This window comes from Panthera leo, chromosome F3 (assembly GCF_018350215.1).
Source record: "Panthera leo isolate Ple1 chromosome F3, P.leo_Ple1_pat1.1, whole genome shotgun sequence".
Lineage (NCBI taxonomy): Eukaryota > Metazoa > Chordata > Mammalia > Carnivora > Felidae > Panthera > Panthera leo.
Window position 1 is genome coordinate 56491726 of NC_056696.1, and position 14725 is coordinate 56506450.

At 39.5% G+C, this 14725-nt stretch overlaps 1 protein-coding gene across 1 annotated transcript in view; it reads left to right on the forward strand.

The window, feature by feature from the left end:
- The first annotated feature begins 9407 nt into the window (after positions 1-9407).
- LYPLAL1 (lysophospholipase like 1) overlaps positions 9408-14725 on the forward strand; it is a 38436-nt gene continuing 33118 nt past the window's right edge. The window contains exon 1 of the mRNA XM_042925544.1: positions 9408-9527. Within this exon, the coding sequence (XP_042781478.1) occupies positions 9434-9527 (94 nt within the window). The 5' untranslated portion in view covers positions 9408-9433. The remainder of the gene's footprint in view (positions 9528-14725) is intronic.

The window sequence follows — 14725 nt, forward strand, 5'->3', positions numbered from 1 at the left end:
AAGAAATGGTTGCTGTTGGGGCACCTTGGTGGTTCAGTCAGTTAAGTGCCCAAATCTTAATTTCAGCTCAGGTCATGATCTCAGAGTTTGTGAGTTCGAGTCCCACATTGGTCTCTGTGCAGAGCTGCTTGGGGTTCTTCTCTCTCTCTCTCTCTCTCTCTCTCTCTCTCTCTCTTCCTCCCTCCCTCCCCCTGTCTCTGTATCTCTCTCTCTCCCTCAAAATAAATAACTAAACTTAAAAAAAAAGATTGCTTTTGAGTACAAAGAATATGGTGAAATTTTTTTTTTTTTTTTTTTTAGAGAGAGAGCACATGTGCACAAGCAGGGGAGAGGAGCAGAGGAACAGAGAGAGAGAGAGAGAGAGAGAGAGAGAGAGAGAGAGAGAATCTTAAGTAGGCTCAGCTCAGAGCCTGATTTGGGGCTCGATCCCAGGAACCTGGGATCACTGAGCCAAAATCAAGAGTTGGATGCTCAACTGACTGAGTTACCCAGGCGCCTCAATGAACTTTTAATATCACACTCTGTATTTTCCTTCTCCTTCTTTCCTTACTCAGAAATGAACAAGTCTTCTTAATGATGTTATGAGAGAAACTTGGTGCTTTACAAAGCACAACTTGGAAAAAATGTAAGCACCTTGTGTTTATAGCCAGCATCATGGGTCAAAATCAAAATTGTGTCCTGTGTGAACTGAAATAGTCAAGAGATTTCACTTGCTGTGCATTTTTATGTTTTCCGGAAGCTTGCTTTAAGACAAAGAACGTATTTGTTGATACTTCAGTCTTTGCTGTGGTCTACTGAATGTCTTAAGACAATAATGACATTGGAGTCTATGTCTGTGTGTGTGTGTGTGTGTATCAAAGGAGAATGGGATTTGCCTTCTCTACTTCCATTTTAGCATGTCTTCTCTGAATAAGCAACAAATTGATGGTAATTACTTCCACAAGTGGCTTCCAGATTTTACCCATGTGACTAAACAGAACTTCTCTCTGAGGAAACTGGCAAGAGAGGGGAAACTGTTAGTATATGCAGTGATTTTAATCCCTATGAAACACACTTTTTTGTCTATCAGCTCTACTTGCATGATGTAAAACACCTACATTAGGATACTTTTTTGTGGAGAAGGGACAGATTTAAATCTGTATGGCACATGTGGATCTATTCTTTTGTTACAAAAAAGAAGAAGTAAGTAGATGAAAGCTGATTACTATTTATATTTTAATGCTTTACTTTTTTTATTTTAGATTTTAAGTCTTATATCCATGCTTTATAGAAAGGGATATACATTCTTATAGTCTATGTTAAGCATGGCAAGCCCTTTTAACGTTTTACATAGTCTAGGTAAAAATTGGCTCTTAAATTCTTTTCAGCTAACATTGAACATTGATGCATTTTACATATCTTTTGTGTGAAGAAAAATAAATAATTCACACTTCTGCAAGTGAAGGTATGTACTATTTCTGACTTTCTTAAAATTATATTATTATTAGAAGTGTCAGCAGGCTTCATGGGTGGCATTTCTCACTGACAAGCAAGACATGAGTCAATATTTTTATTAGAGTCAACCCACTTGTCTTCACAAACAAAATATTATTAATGTTTTTCCATTTAGACTTCAATGCTAGTAAGAAGAATATACAAATTGCTAGAAGAGAGAAATAAACTACCGTGATAAACAGTTTTTCAAAGACCGCCATGGGCGCAAATTGATGCAAGAAGTTGAGATTGTTAATTAAAGTTCCAAAAGCTGATGTTTAATGTTTTTTAAAAATGTAAAGTATTGAGTAGATTGCTCAGTCATCATGTACTTTTCCTATTGACACAGCTGTAGTTAATGAGATTTTTGAACATCCTCTGTCTATTATGCATTCTATAATGACCATGTAAATATAAACTAGTGGAGAATATGGGAAAAGAATTAAGTGAAAATTCTTTTACAAACACACCCATACATGCATATGCACGTGCACACACATGCATGCACACACACACACGCACACCCTTTCAGCCTTGCCTTCAAGTGAGAAAATAATTGCAAAGAACTTAGCCCAGGGGCCACATTAAGTGGAGGCTCTTTATTTTTGTTAATACTGTTTTTAGGACCATAGTTTAGAGTGGGAAGTGGGAAAGACAGAAAAGTAAATGGTCAGTTGTGCAAATGCTACTTTTGTGGTGGCTGTGCTTACTGGAGGAGCAGGTGTAAAGGGCATTTGGGCTCAATGAAGACAAATCAAAGGAGGAGACGATAGACTTAAGTTTTGGCAGGTAAGTAGGCAGGTAAAGGATGGGAGAGGGGAAAGTTACTCCTGGCCAAATGGGCAAAGGCACAGGGGCAAGAGGCAGCACAGCACATCTGGAGAATTCTTGGAGTTCAACATGATGAAGAAACAGAACAGGAGGCTGGTTGTCTCTGGAAATAAACAGGGAACTGAACAGTTTTTTGAAAACTGGTTTTGTGAAGTCAAACCTTATATCAGATATCAAAAATATCTTTAAAAAAAATTCTGGGAAGAATCCTTTCATACAGTCTAGGCACTGGGAATATAATGATAAAAAAAATCCAGTTTGGCTTCAAGAAGATCAAAGAAATAGACACTCACTGAAATATAAATTATACCATATTTAATTTATCTTGGAAATTTAGACTTTGAGATGCATATCATACTATGATATATATACATATATAGATATACATCTATGCATCTATATATATGCATATATAGATGCATATATAAAATGAGGCATTCCTATAAAAATGACCCCATTTGCTTGTTTCCAGGCTTGGATTTGCAAGAATTATCCTAAAGGACAGTGTTTTCTAAATAGGATAACTTTACTTCAAGAGTATGTAAGGCAAGACAATTCTTTGGAATGTAGAAAGAAAATATTAAAGCTTGTTGATATCTTGTTTTTATCCCACACTTTTAAATTTCTACTTTTGTTTATGTTTTGTGTCTGTATAGTTCATTCATATAATTTATAAATAAATAAATATGCACATATAAAATATGATAAAAAACTTTTTACTGACAGGGCACACATTGGAAATATTTTGGAGACAATTACCATATACTATACAAGTTAATTATTATTTTTCTCCTACCCACTAAACTGGATGACAAGGTAACTAACACCAGGTAAACATAATTGTTTTGGTTTCATTGAGGGTATAAAGAAAAGGGGCATCTAAAAGCCTTGTTTAAGAGTGCCTGATTGGCTCAGGTGATTAACCACCCGACTTCGGCCAGGTCATAATCTCATGGTTCATGAATTTGAGCCTGCGTCGGGCTCTGTGCTGACAGCTCAGAGCCTGGAGCCTGCTTCAGATTCTGTGTCTCCCTCTCTCTCTGCCCCTCTGCCACTTATGCTCTGTCCCTCTCTCTCAAAAAATGAATAAACACTAAAAAAAATTGTAAAGCCTTTTTTGTTGGGAATTTGAATGAACCTGTGGCCATTAATCATACGTGATGTTGCTTTCAAAAACATACAAGCAAGAAGGAGGGTCACACCTGAGATCTATACATTTGTAGGGAATCCTTTAGTGAGTTCACAATACCTCTAAAGTGCATTCAAAATGGTGTGTGTGTGCGTGTGTGTGTGTGTGTGTGTGTGTGCACGTGCATTGGTGTCCCTTTCTTTTGAGATGGTCCTTAACTTTAGCTGAATCTTAAAGGACACCATGAACATACCCTTACCATCCTCACCATCACTGAATTAATAGACTTACCATAGAACAACATCCTTTCTTCGTGGGCTGGCTGACTGTAGTGCTCCAATCACACATGCCACATTTTAAGCAACTGGCTTCCCTGCATTATGGCTCTTTGTTTGCCTTGTCCTTTACGACCTAGCTCTTCTTTTCACTCAGTGTCATGTCAGTTTTGTCTGATTCCCACCACAAGATTTCTTGATAATGGGTTTTATTTTTTTCAAAGAATTCTGCTTCCTAAGGGAAGGTGGAAACCAGTCCTAATATTGTGATCCTGGCCCTGGCTTTGTTTCCTCCAAGTCTTGGCCCATCCACCCCTAGCTCTTCCTGGAGACTGCCAATATGGCCAATGACATTATGGCAGGTGTTGGAAGGAGTATAGAATTTCACCCTTTATTCACTCTTTTTTCCTCTAAATATAACTCAATTAAAAGCATAATTTAATTCCAACAAGTAATATTTACAATTCTTTTGTGGGTATTTCAGGAGAATACAAAGATCAATAAAACAGTTCTTGCCCTTAAGAAATTGAAACTTACTAGACCACAGGGTTAGCAGGATAAGTATTCAAACTTAGGTTTCTTACCTCAAATCTACTGCACCTTCCACCACGGAACACTCATAACTTTGTCTACAATCAGTTTAGAATTGTGTGTGGCTTTTCAGGTTTTCAACACAGAATATATATGTGTGTGTGTGTGTGTGTGTGTGTGTGTGTGTGTGTGTGCGTGTGTGTGTATATCCTTAACATAGTCCACTTTGGAATAAATTGCATTTACTTTTTACATGGAAAGACTGATTTTGTATTATCTGATTATCTTTTTAAAAGATTCTTTTTAACTCTTTTTTTGCCTTTACTGGCCTTTACTAAACAACAAGAAAAAGTAGGAAGGGAGAGTAAGGTTGCTAAGTCAGTCTGTCATACAAGGAAGGAGGAAAATGATAATTGCTGATCTTTCTGATACTACTAAATAGGAGTATGTGCAGTACAATTAAGAGTTTTGAGCCATAATTTTATGAGCAGAATTAAATAGAAGAGGTACATGTATAAAAATAGCAAGTGTTCCATATTTAAACTTTCGTGATCCTAGAATCATAGAACTGGTAAGCTTATCAAGCCCTACTCCCTGATTTCACAGTTAGAGAAACACATTAAAGAGATTAAATGGCCTGTTTAATGTCACCTTGTTATTCCTAAAGCTGGAAGAAGAACTCCTTAGTACCATTTCAATATTCTTTTCATTGTATACTGTTACGATTACATATATAGTTCATCTTCTCTTAACTGAATGTATCAGGATATAGATGTTCAGACTGTATTGATGGGGAAATTACTCTTTTTGCTTTACTTCCCTGTCTATGTAATAGATGTATGGAATCCAACAGTCCCCTCAGCAAATGGGAGAGTTTGAAGATTTAACCTTCAGTGCCCTCAGGGAAACAGGATCTGGTTAGGAGTTGCTAATAGTTATTGTTCTGAATTTGAAGAGCTATCAAGGTCTACTGAAGGAGAACAAAGAATGGATTCTAGAGTACACAGGCAATATGAAGATCAATGGAGGGACCCCAAGACTACTATAAGGACTTGGAGAAAGTTGATTAAGAAATATTTCCAGAGAGTAGCTTGGGAATATGAGAACTGGTCAGGGGAGGTGTTCAAAAGGGAGAAAATCCCTTTACTAAATAAGAGTCATATGGCAATGCAAATAACATGTTCCGGTGTCCAGGCGTTTATACTGACCACCCAGCCTATGTTCGAAGGAGGGACTTCCACAGTCCTCACCCTGGGCCTGCACACTGTTTTGGTGGGAATTACTTTGACTGTTAATAGTAAAGCCGAAGTGACAAATACCCATGCTCCAAAACCAAAACTGCATTTAGTCTATATTTGAGTGATTCATGTGTCCACCTTCCCAGTGCTGCCTCAGCCCAGCTCACAATGCCTCAGGTGACCCATCTCTTCTAAAAAGACCCCATCTATGCCGTGCATATCTAGTAGGACTCGTGGGATGAAGTAGGGGGACTCCTCTCACCTGTACCTAAAAGGACTGTATCTAGAATGACAAATGCAAGTTGAAGCTCCCAAGAACTGAGGAGATGGCTATATTAAAGTTTATAAACTCATATAACTATTCCTTTCTAAAGAGTTTAGTTTTACTGTTTTAGAAGATATTTATAAGATACTTAAGTTTTTTCTACTTTTTCTTCCATAAATGGATATAAAGGACCTTACTTGGTTAATTCACAAAATTTAACAAATTATCTACCACTGGGCCATTTCGTTTAACGTGTATGTATTATTTACGTTCATGTATTTCTCTGTCCCTTTAAATAACTCAACAGATAAAAAATGGAGGGGATACAACTTGATGCTCAAGATTGAGGAAAACAAGATGCGTAACTGTGCATTGTCTGCATGACTAATGTGAGCTTAACTGTAATCGTTTGGAAGTATCTAATATATTACTCTCAATGACTAATCTTGCAACCATTTTTTTAAAGCCAACAAGTGTGCCCTAAAGAACTTCTAAGCTCACAGGAGGAGAGCAAACTAAATTCCAACCTTGCCATTTATATCTTTAGATTTCGGAAGATGTTGAAACCCTACAAAAAGGGAGATTATTTTTTGTTTTTATTTCGTTTACTAGATTTTCTTAGTTTAGACACTGAAGTTACCAAAAACAGGGTACATCAAATATAATGGGCAAATAGACTGTCTGAGAGCAAATGAGTAACAACAAAAAAATTAAGAGCTACACAAAGAGTAAAAGAATGGCTGAATAAAAATCTTCGAGGGAGAATTTTTCCCCAAGTTCAATAGGGCAAAAGATCCACCATAAAAGAAGCAAACAACCATCCTGAAACTTAATTACATTTCAAAGTAATGCAGTTACATGAAAGGAACAAAACGTTTTTGTTCAATAGTTTGCCTACCAGATGGCATTTCTAAATATAGTAATCTAAAACCTTCTGTTTGTTCTATAAATAAAGATGAAAGGAATAGCAATAATATCTAAGCATTTAAATCACTGGGAATAAAAGAGCACTTTGATTGGGTTTAGAAAAAATCTAGTTTATTCTAACAATGATCCCGAATCTGGGAAGACTCACGTTCTAGGTGAAACTCAGAATCCCAGACTTCCGGTATTGCTCTTCTGTCTGCTCAAAATGGGTTTCATTCACATTAAGGAACAAACCAGGAACTAATACCAGGAGACGTGGGGAAATCTGAAAACATAAGAACTCCTAATCAGTGGGACTCTAAAGGGCTACCGTTCAAATACCAGAAGTATTTTGGGGCCTGTGTGTTGGGGGTGGGGGGGCGGGGGAGGGTTTTTTGTTTTTGAATTAAAATAGCTGGGGTATATCCTGTCTTATTTTTGTGAGCTAATGTGTAAATGTGTAACGGTTAAGGACCTGGACTTTGGAGTCAGGCCTAATACGTGAGCCCAGGCTTTATGGGTAACTGGCAGTATGCTCTTGAGCCGGGTCTTGACTTCTTTGAGCTTCACTGGCAGAAACAGATAGCAATAGTACAGACTTCTATGGGAATTTAGTTATGACAGCACCGGGCACCCTACTAAGTCCCAATGAATTTCGGCTGTTTAGTATCACTGTTAACAATAGTGATATAGCTATATTACATTAGCTATATTAGCTGTATTACTTTAGCAAATAATTACGCTCCTGATTTTCTGCTATCTCGAAGAACACGGTGATGCGCAGCCAGGTTCTCTGGCAGTAACAGAGTTCTAAGAGTAGAACTCGACGCCTCACCTGGCACATCTCCAAGTGGTTTCTCCCAGTGTAACACTGCCCTCTTCTCACTTTGCTCTTCAGAGTTACTGAGACTTCATGTGGGGAAGGCAGGCCTGAAGACAGAAGTATTTTTTAAGAATTGGTTATCAGAGGTCCATCCCAGTCTGTCCTTTCTAATGACTTCATTCTCAGTACTCTCAGCTGGCGATCTATAGTCTTGAGTGAAATGACTCGAAGTTCCTTTTGCATCTGGTCAACTAAAAGCATGTAGGACCATTCCCATGGACAGCATTGGTCCAACACTGTGATAGCACAGAGCTTATCTTGGCAACTGGCTCATGATGTTAAGCAACTTAGCCACTTGGGAGTAGGGTGAGTACCATGAACAAATAAAAGGTAAGTTGTAATTGCTTAAATATGATGCCAACTACTATGAATGGAAGGCTGGTGTTTAATGGCACTTAAAGTTCCACTGGGTTGTTTGTTGAATTTTACACGAAGAAAGAGCCACTTGCTGGGTCTACAGACTTCAGTGTTAGAAGATGTCTATGGTTAGGTCTTCAGATAGAAGGTAGTTCCATTTATTTTTAGTATTTTAAAAACTGTGACCGGGTGCCTGGGTGACTCAGTCGGTTGGACGTCCGACTTTGGCTCAGGTCATGATATCATGGCTCGTGGGTTCAAGTCCCTAATGGGGCTCTGTGCTGACAGCCCTGAGCCTGGAGCCTGCTTCGGATTGTATGCCACCCTTGTTCTCTGCCCCTCCCCCACTCATGCTCTGTCTCTTTCTCTCCTTCAAAAATAAACATTAAAAAAATTTTTTTAAATTGTGATAAAATGTACGTAACACACAATGTACCATTTCAACCATTTTTAACGTAGAGCTCAGTGACAGTAAGGACATTCACAATGTTGTGCAACCATCATCATGATTTCCAGAAATTTTTCATCATCACAAACAGAAACTCTACACCCATGAAACAACATATCCCCATTCCCCCTTCCCCTCTGCTTTTGGTAATCCCTCCTCTACTTTCCAGATACCTCATCTAAGTGGAATCACACAATATTTGTCTTTCCGTGTCTGACTTATTTCACGGGGCATACTGTCTTCAAGGTTCATGTATGTTGTAGCACGTATCAGAATTACATTCCTTTTTAAGGCTGAATAACATTCCATCACAGGGATTCCATCTTACGTGTATACATTTCGTTTACCATCCATCCCCTGAAGGACATTTGGGTTGCTTCCGCCTTCTGGCTTTTGTGAATAATGAACACTGGTGCACAAAATACTGGTTTGAGCTCATGCTTCCATTTCTTTTGCATATATACCAGAGTATATAGCTAGCTCATATGGTAATTGTTTAACTTTTCGAGGAAAAACTAAACTGTTTCCACAGCTGCTGCGCCATTTTTACATTCCCATCAGCAATGCGCCAGGATTTCAATTTCTCCACATCGTCACCAACATATATTTTGTTTTCCGAATAATAACCATCTTAATGGGTGTGAAACGGTACCTCCTTAGATCTGCTGTGTAAACTGTTTTTTAAAACTACAGATTTATTATAGAGCTGTCTTATTTTGCATATAAAAAGCCACACACATCCTGTTCAAGTCCCAAAGAAGGTGAAGTATGATTATATCTGTTAAATTTTGAACAGAATAACAACCTTATTTCTCCAAATAAAAAGGCAATCCTGACTTTCAGGATGGCAGCTAAAAATCCCACAGCAAACAAATATACCCATTAGGCTTAGCGAAGCTGTCACCTTTACAATACCACCCTCAGCAAAACCAAAAACTCTCACGGAAACGGGACCTGCCTCAGATTTGACCCAGAAGCGCCACAGCACCAGCCCTACCGCGCAGGCGCGTCTTCGGGCGCGCGCCCTGCGTGCCTACGTGCGCGGGCCCGCGGGGCGGTGGAGGGGCGGGGCCCACGAAATTCCTCGGGCGGCAGCGATGGCGGCTGCGTCGGGTTCAATTCGCGTGCAGCGTTGCATGGTGTCGCCAGCTGGGAGGCACAGCGCCTCGCTGATCTTCCTGCACGGCTCAGGTGGATTACAGTTTCACGTCCTAGTTTTCTGCTTGGGAATCGTCCTCCCCTCGGGTCCCCCAGTGTTGCCCTAGGCTCTGGGCCCATTAGGGCTCGGTGGACTCGGAGAGGGCGACCCTCCTCCCTTCGCTAGCCCTGTGGCTGGGGACACACAGGCCTGGTAATCTGTCCCCAGCCTTCCCCACCGTGTGTTTCCTTTTTCTATCTTGTGGTCACTGGCCCACCGCCCTCGCTGATGGCCCCTGTGTCCCGCCCCTCGGCCATCCCTCCATCTACAATATACTCTTCTTTGCAACCCTTGCTACCCTCCCCTACCCCCACCATTGTTCTCCCTCAAGTTTAAACAGAGCAAGTTAGTAAGGTAAGTTCTCTGCTAGAGACAAATAAATTATTTAGTACTTTCCAGGGTCAGCTATTAGTGATTTGGGTTTTCAACCGCATTGGATTGTTTGCCATTGCTTTTCTTTTTCCAGTCTCCCATACTACTGTAGACATTTCAGACAGTTAACTTAATATTTATTAATACTTTCTGTGAGGCACTGCGCCAGGGCTGGAGTGCCTTTCTCCCTTTCCTCACTTTCCTGCTCCCCCTTCTTTCTTTTTCCTCTTTTCCTCTCTTGTCATTAAGCCCCCAAGATACAGCACCGAGTCAGCTCTCAGTCCCAGGGGTAAATCTTCTCCTTGCACTGCCCGCCCTTAGTGACGTGTGCTTAATTCGGTATAGCATTTCTTCCACTCATCTGTAATTACTTATGTCTGTCTTTCTCACTTCACTTTCCCTTCCTCAAGAGTAAGGACCCTTGTTTTAATCTTTGCATCCCTAGTGCTTGGCCCAGAATAAGTTCTTGGGAAATATTTTTTTAAAGAAATGAGATGCAGCCGGTGTCCTCAGGGCGCCTACCTAAAGTTAAAAACAAAAACAATTCAATTAGTTTGAGTCAGCAGTGGACGGGAGATCACAAGATGGTACATGATTTACTGCCAAGAGAATTGTAAGGAAAAAACTGTGGTTAGGCATATTAAGGCATTTGGAAGATGAAGAGCTTGTCAGATTTGACCGAGAACGTGGGCTTTGAGCTGAGACTTTGGTAGGCGTCAAGAGATGGTGATTGGATAGTGAAGGGGATTGGAAAGGTACCGGGTGGAAACCTGGAAATGGGCTGTTGTGGGAAGTATTCTCGTTTTAAGAATGAGTCCCAATAGGCTGAAGTTTGCCCAAGGTCACTTGGCTATTACTGTGAGTGGTCATGGAATTAGGATTCCCACTCAGATCTCTCTGACTTCAGAAGGGGTAACGTGGAAAAACTCTGAGCTAGGATGTATCACTTTGGAAATAGGAAGAAACTGGCCAAACGTGTTGAAAGGGAAATTTGGCTGCTGAGATATATTTAGAAGGTGAGGTGGGGTGTCTAAGATGACACCAGTGCTTTCCAATTAAGAGACTGTTACTGGTACTATTTTGGGCTCCAAGGGCGTTCATTTATAAGCATCCAGAAATTCCCCAAACCATAATCTTTTCAATAAATAAATTAATTATATTTTATAATAAATAAGTTATAATAAATAAGTTAATAATATTTTTAGGAAATACTCCTGGACATTTCTTTTTTCCATGGGTCGCTTTGCTTAACGTCTATCCTTACTCTTTTCAATTTCAAATTACCGATGTTTTCATAAATTGTAAATCCAGATTTGTACAATATAAAAGTATATATATTATTTTTTTCTTTTGTACTTTGGAACAAAGAATTTATCCAAAGAATTCTGCTAATTATGCAAATGTAATGCAATTCCTATATAGTTAGAGCTCCATTGTAGTAAATAAGACCCTTATTGAAAGTATGATTTTATATTAGACTTTACTATATGTGGTTATGTTACAGGACATGTTTGGGTTCTGGTTACTCCAAATATGGTCAAACCAATTGTGACAATTTTACCTTGCTCTTAGAATAAAGTGCCAGCTTTTTAAAAAGCAGACCTTGTGAATGGATGAATGGATGTTGCTTTGTGGCATTAAGTTTTGCTTTTTAAGATTGAAGAAGTGAATTTAGAAGCTTTTTTTTTTTTTTAATTTTAAAAGTCTGACCTTCTCTAGGATATGCCAGCGATAGAAGAATATAGGGGAATGTGAGTAATACATAGCTTAATCTGAGCGTTTCCTACTCCTAAAATACAAAAGTATCTTCTTTCAGGATGATAAACACAAGTAATAGTTTAATTAGCTTTGTTTAGTTTCCCGGCTTAGATTAATTCACTCTGTTGGATGCTCCTTTAATGGTATTCATATCTGTAATTACTTAATTTAAGGTCTGTATTCCACACTGCACTATAAGGTTCACACAGACCATGCGTGCCTTGCTTTCTCCTCCTGTAGTGTCTGCGAACTGAGTTGGCTCTTAGTAAAGTCACCAGTAACCTGTGTGTTGCTAAATGTAATAAACATTTTTCAGTCATCCTCTTATCTCATTATTTCAACTGTTAGCAGCAGCATTCAGTATTCTTTTTTTTTTTTTTTTTTTTTTTTTTTTTTTTTTTTTTGAAGAGTAAGGCCAGTACAGGAAGCAACTATTAATGTTTTTTTAATGTTTATTTAGTTTTGAGAGAGAGAGACAGAGACAGGCAGGGGAAGGGCACAGAGAGAGGGAAAGACAGAATCCGAAGCAGGCTGCAGGCTGCAGGCTCCAGGCTCTGAGCTATCAGCTCAGAACCCAGTGTGGGACTCGAACCCACCAATGTGAGATCATGACCTGAGCTGAAGTCTCAGAGGCTTAACTGACTGAGCCATCCCCATCAGCATTCAGTGTTCTTGAAACACTTTCTTGATTCTTTTTACCTGTTTGCTCCTTTTGGTGTATTTTGCATTCTCTTCTATCCATTAATTTTGGGGTTCCTCAGAATTTGGTCCTATTTTTTTTTTCATTTTGTTTTTTTTCTCCCCAGCTAATGTGCATATATGCCCAAGGATTCTGTTTTTTCCTCTGTATGGTGATATACATGTGTGTCTCTAAGTTTCCTTTGAGCTCTGGACATGTTTTTCCAGTGGCCTAATAATCACTCATTCATTAACCCATTCATTCAAGAAATATCTATTATATGGCCACTGTGCAAGGCACTGTTCTAGGCTCCAGGCATATAGTAATGAACGAAACAAACAAAATTCCCTTGTCGTGGAACTTACATTCTAGTGGAGGAAATATTATAGAGCGAGTGGATAGTAGTAAATTCTAAGGGCAAGGAGGATGGGAGGTATAGGAGGTGATAATTTTAGATAAGGTGGTCAGAGTAGGTCTCACTACAGTGGTGACACTTCAGAAGTTAGACTTGAGTGAGGCAATCGTGTAGGTTTTGGGCTAGACTGTTGCAGACAGGGAAAAGCCAGGAGAGAGGGTCTGAGGTAGGTTCTCCGACATGGAACGGCAGTCAGGCGTGTTTGTCTGGAGTGAGAGGAGTAGGCCAGGATATCCAAAAGGGTGCTGGCACAGGTGGTGTGGGGCAGGGGTTGGCAAACTTTCTGTAAAGGCTCAGATAGCAACCATTGTAGCTTTTGTGGGCCATATAATGGCTTCTTTTCTGCTTCCCTCTTCTCCTTTCTTTTCCTTCATTTTTTTTTAAATGATTCTTAAAAAAATGTAAAAATTGGGGGAGCCTAGGTGGCTCAGCTGGTTATGTGTCCAACTCTTGCTTTCGGCCCAGGTCATGATCTCATGGTTCCTGAGATCGAGCCTTGTGTCAGGCTCTGCCCTGACAGCGTGGAACCTGCTTGGGATTCTGTCTCTCTCCCTCTGCCCCTCTCTTGCTTGTTCTGTCTCTTTCTCGCTCTCTCAAAATAAATAAAATAAACTTTAAAAACTGTTAAAGTCGTTCTTATGGTTTTTGTCTTCCAGCTGGCTGTAGTTTGCTCAACCCCAGGTAGAGGACTTGTATGCATTCTGAAGAGTACCTCACACTCAGCGAGTATAAACCTGCTGATTCATGCATTTCCTATCTCAGTGTGTGTAGTTCCATTGCTCACTCAGTTATCCTGGCCAAAAACCCCACCATCGTCCTTGAAACCTTCCACCATTGACCCCTCATAACTAACCTATCATCAATGTCTGTTAATTTTATCTCCTAAGTATCTCTGTACATTTCATTGCTAGAACCCTAACTTAAGCATCCATCACCTGAACAGTAGCCTCCTTATTGATCTCCTCACGCCCACTTTTGTCCCTCCCTTCACACAGCTGCCATCTTAAAAGGTGGCCACCTTTCTGCCAAAAAGCAGCTAGCTCTGGGCTCTGAGGATGTCTCTAGCCTCATCTTGCACTCCCTGCTCTTTCTCTCAATTCTTTGACGTCATCCTGCTCCTTCCAATGAAGGATTTTCGCATTCGCCATATCCTGTCCAAGATGCTTTTTCCTTGTGCCCTTCCCTTTTCACCAGCCCGTGGACCTTAAAACTTTGTGTCGGCTTGTGTCAGTTGTGCGCTAGGCCTTATGTGAACAAATAACTCAGGGGATAAAGTGCAAAGTGACCTTTGCTCTGCAGAGCTTACATTCGGGTAATGTTATCCCTGCACTCCTTCGCTGAGGCAGTTCTGAATACCATAAACACTGGCAGCACCAAGGGTCTCATCCTTACAGTGGTTACATTTGCCTTTAATGTTTACGTATGGTTACTCGGCTACTGTCTGCCCCTCACAATAAACTGTATACTCAGTGAGAGCAGGGACTCTTTTCTTCCTCATCTTGCCCTCACTGCCTGACACATTGATGTGCATTCATAGATATATTTTGAATTGATGTCTTAATGAACTGATTTAAAAGAAATTAAAAGTTGTCACCTTTAAAATTTCCTCTTCAGGACTACAGAAGATGGACCTATATTTTCTTCCATTTTTTTTTAATGGAAATATCCATACCTTAATTCTTGCATGGATTTTGGTTACTTTTCAGCCTTCGGGTGTATAATCATTATTTTACATCATGTAAACAGGTTATCGAAATTAAACTTAGATTTCTTCAAGTTTACAAAAGTATGCTAACTATCCCTTTGATAGATTTTATTGCTTTAACCAAGAAAAGTGTTTTAGGTTGTTCCAAGTACAAAAGTTTATATACACTTTAAAAAGTTACTCTTTTTAAGGGTGAGATAAAAAATGGCAGTGTTTAAAATCAGATAAAGAATTTTTTTTTAGAAAAAATAATTTACTTCAT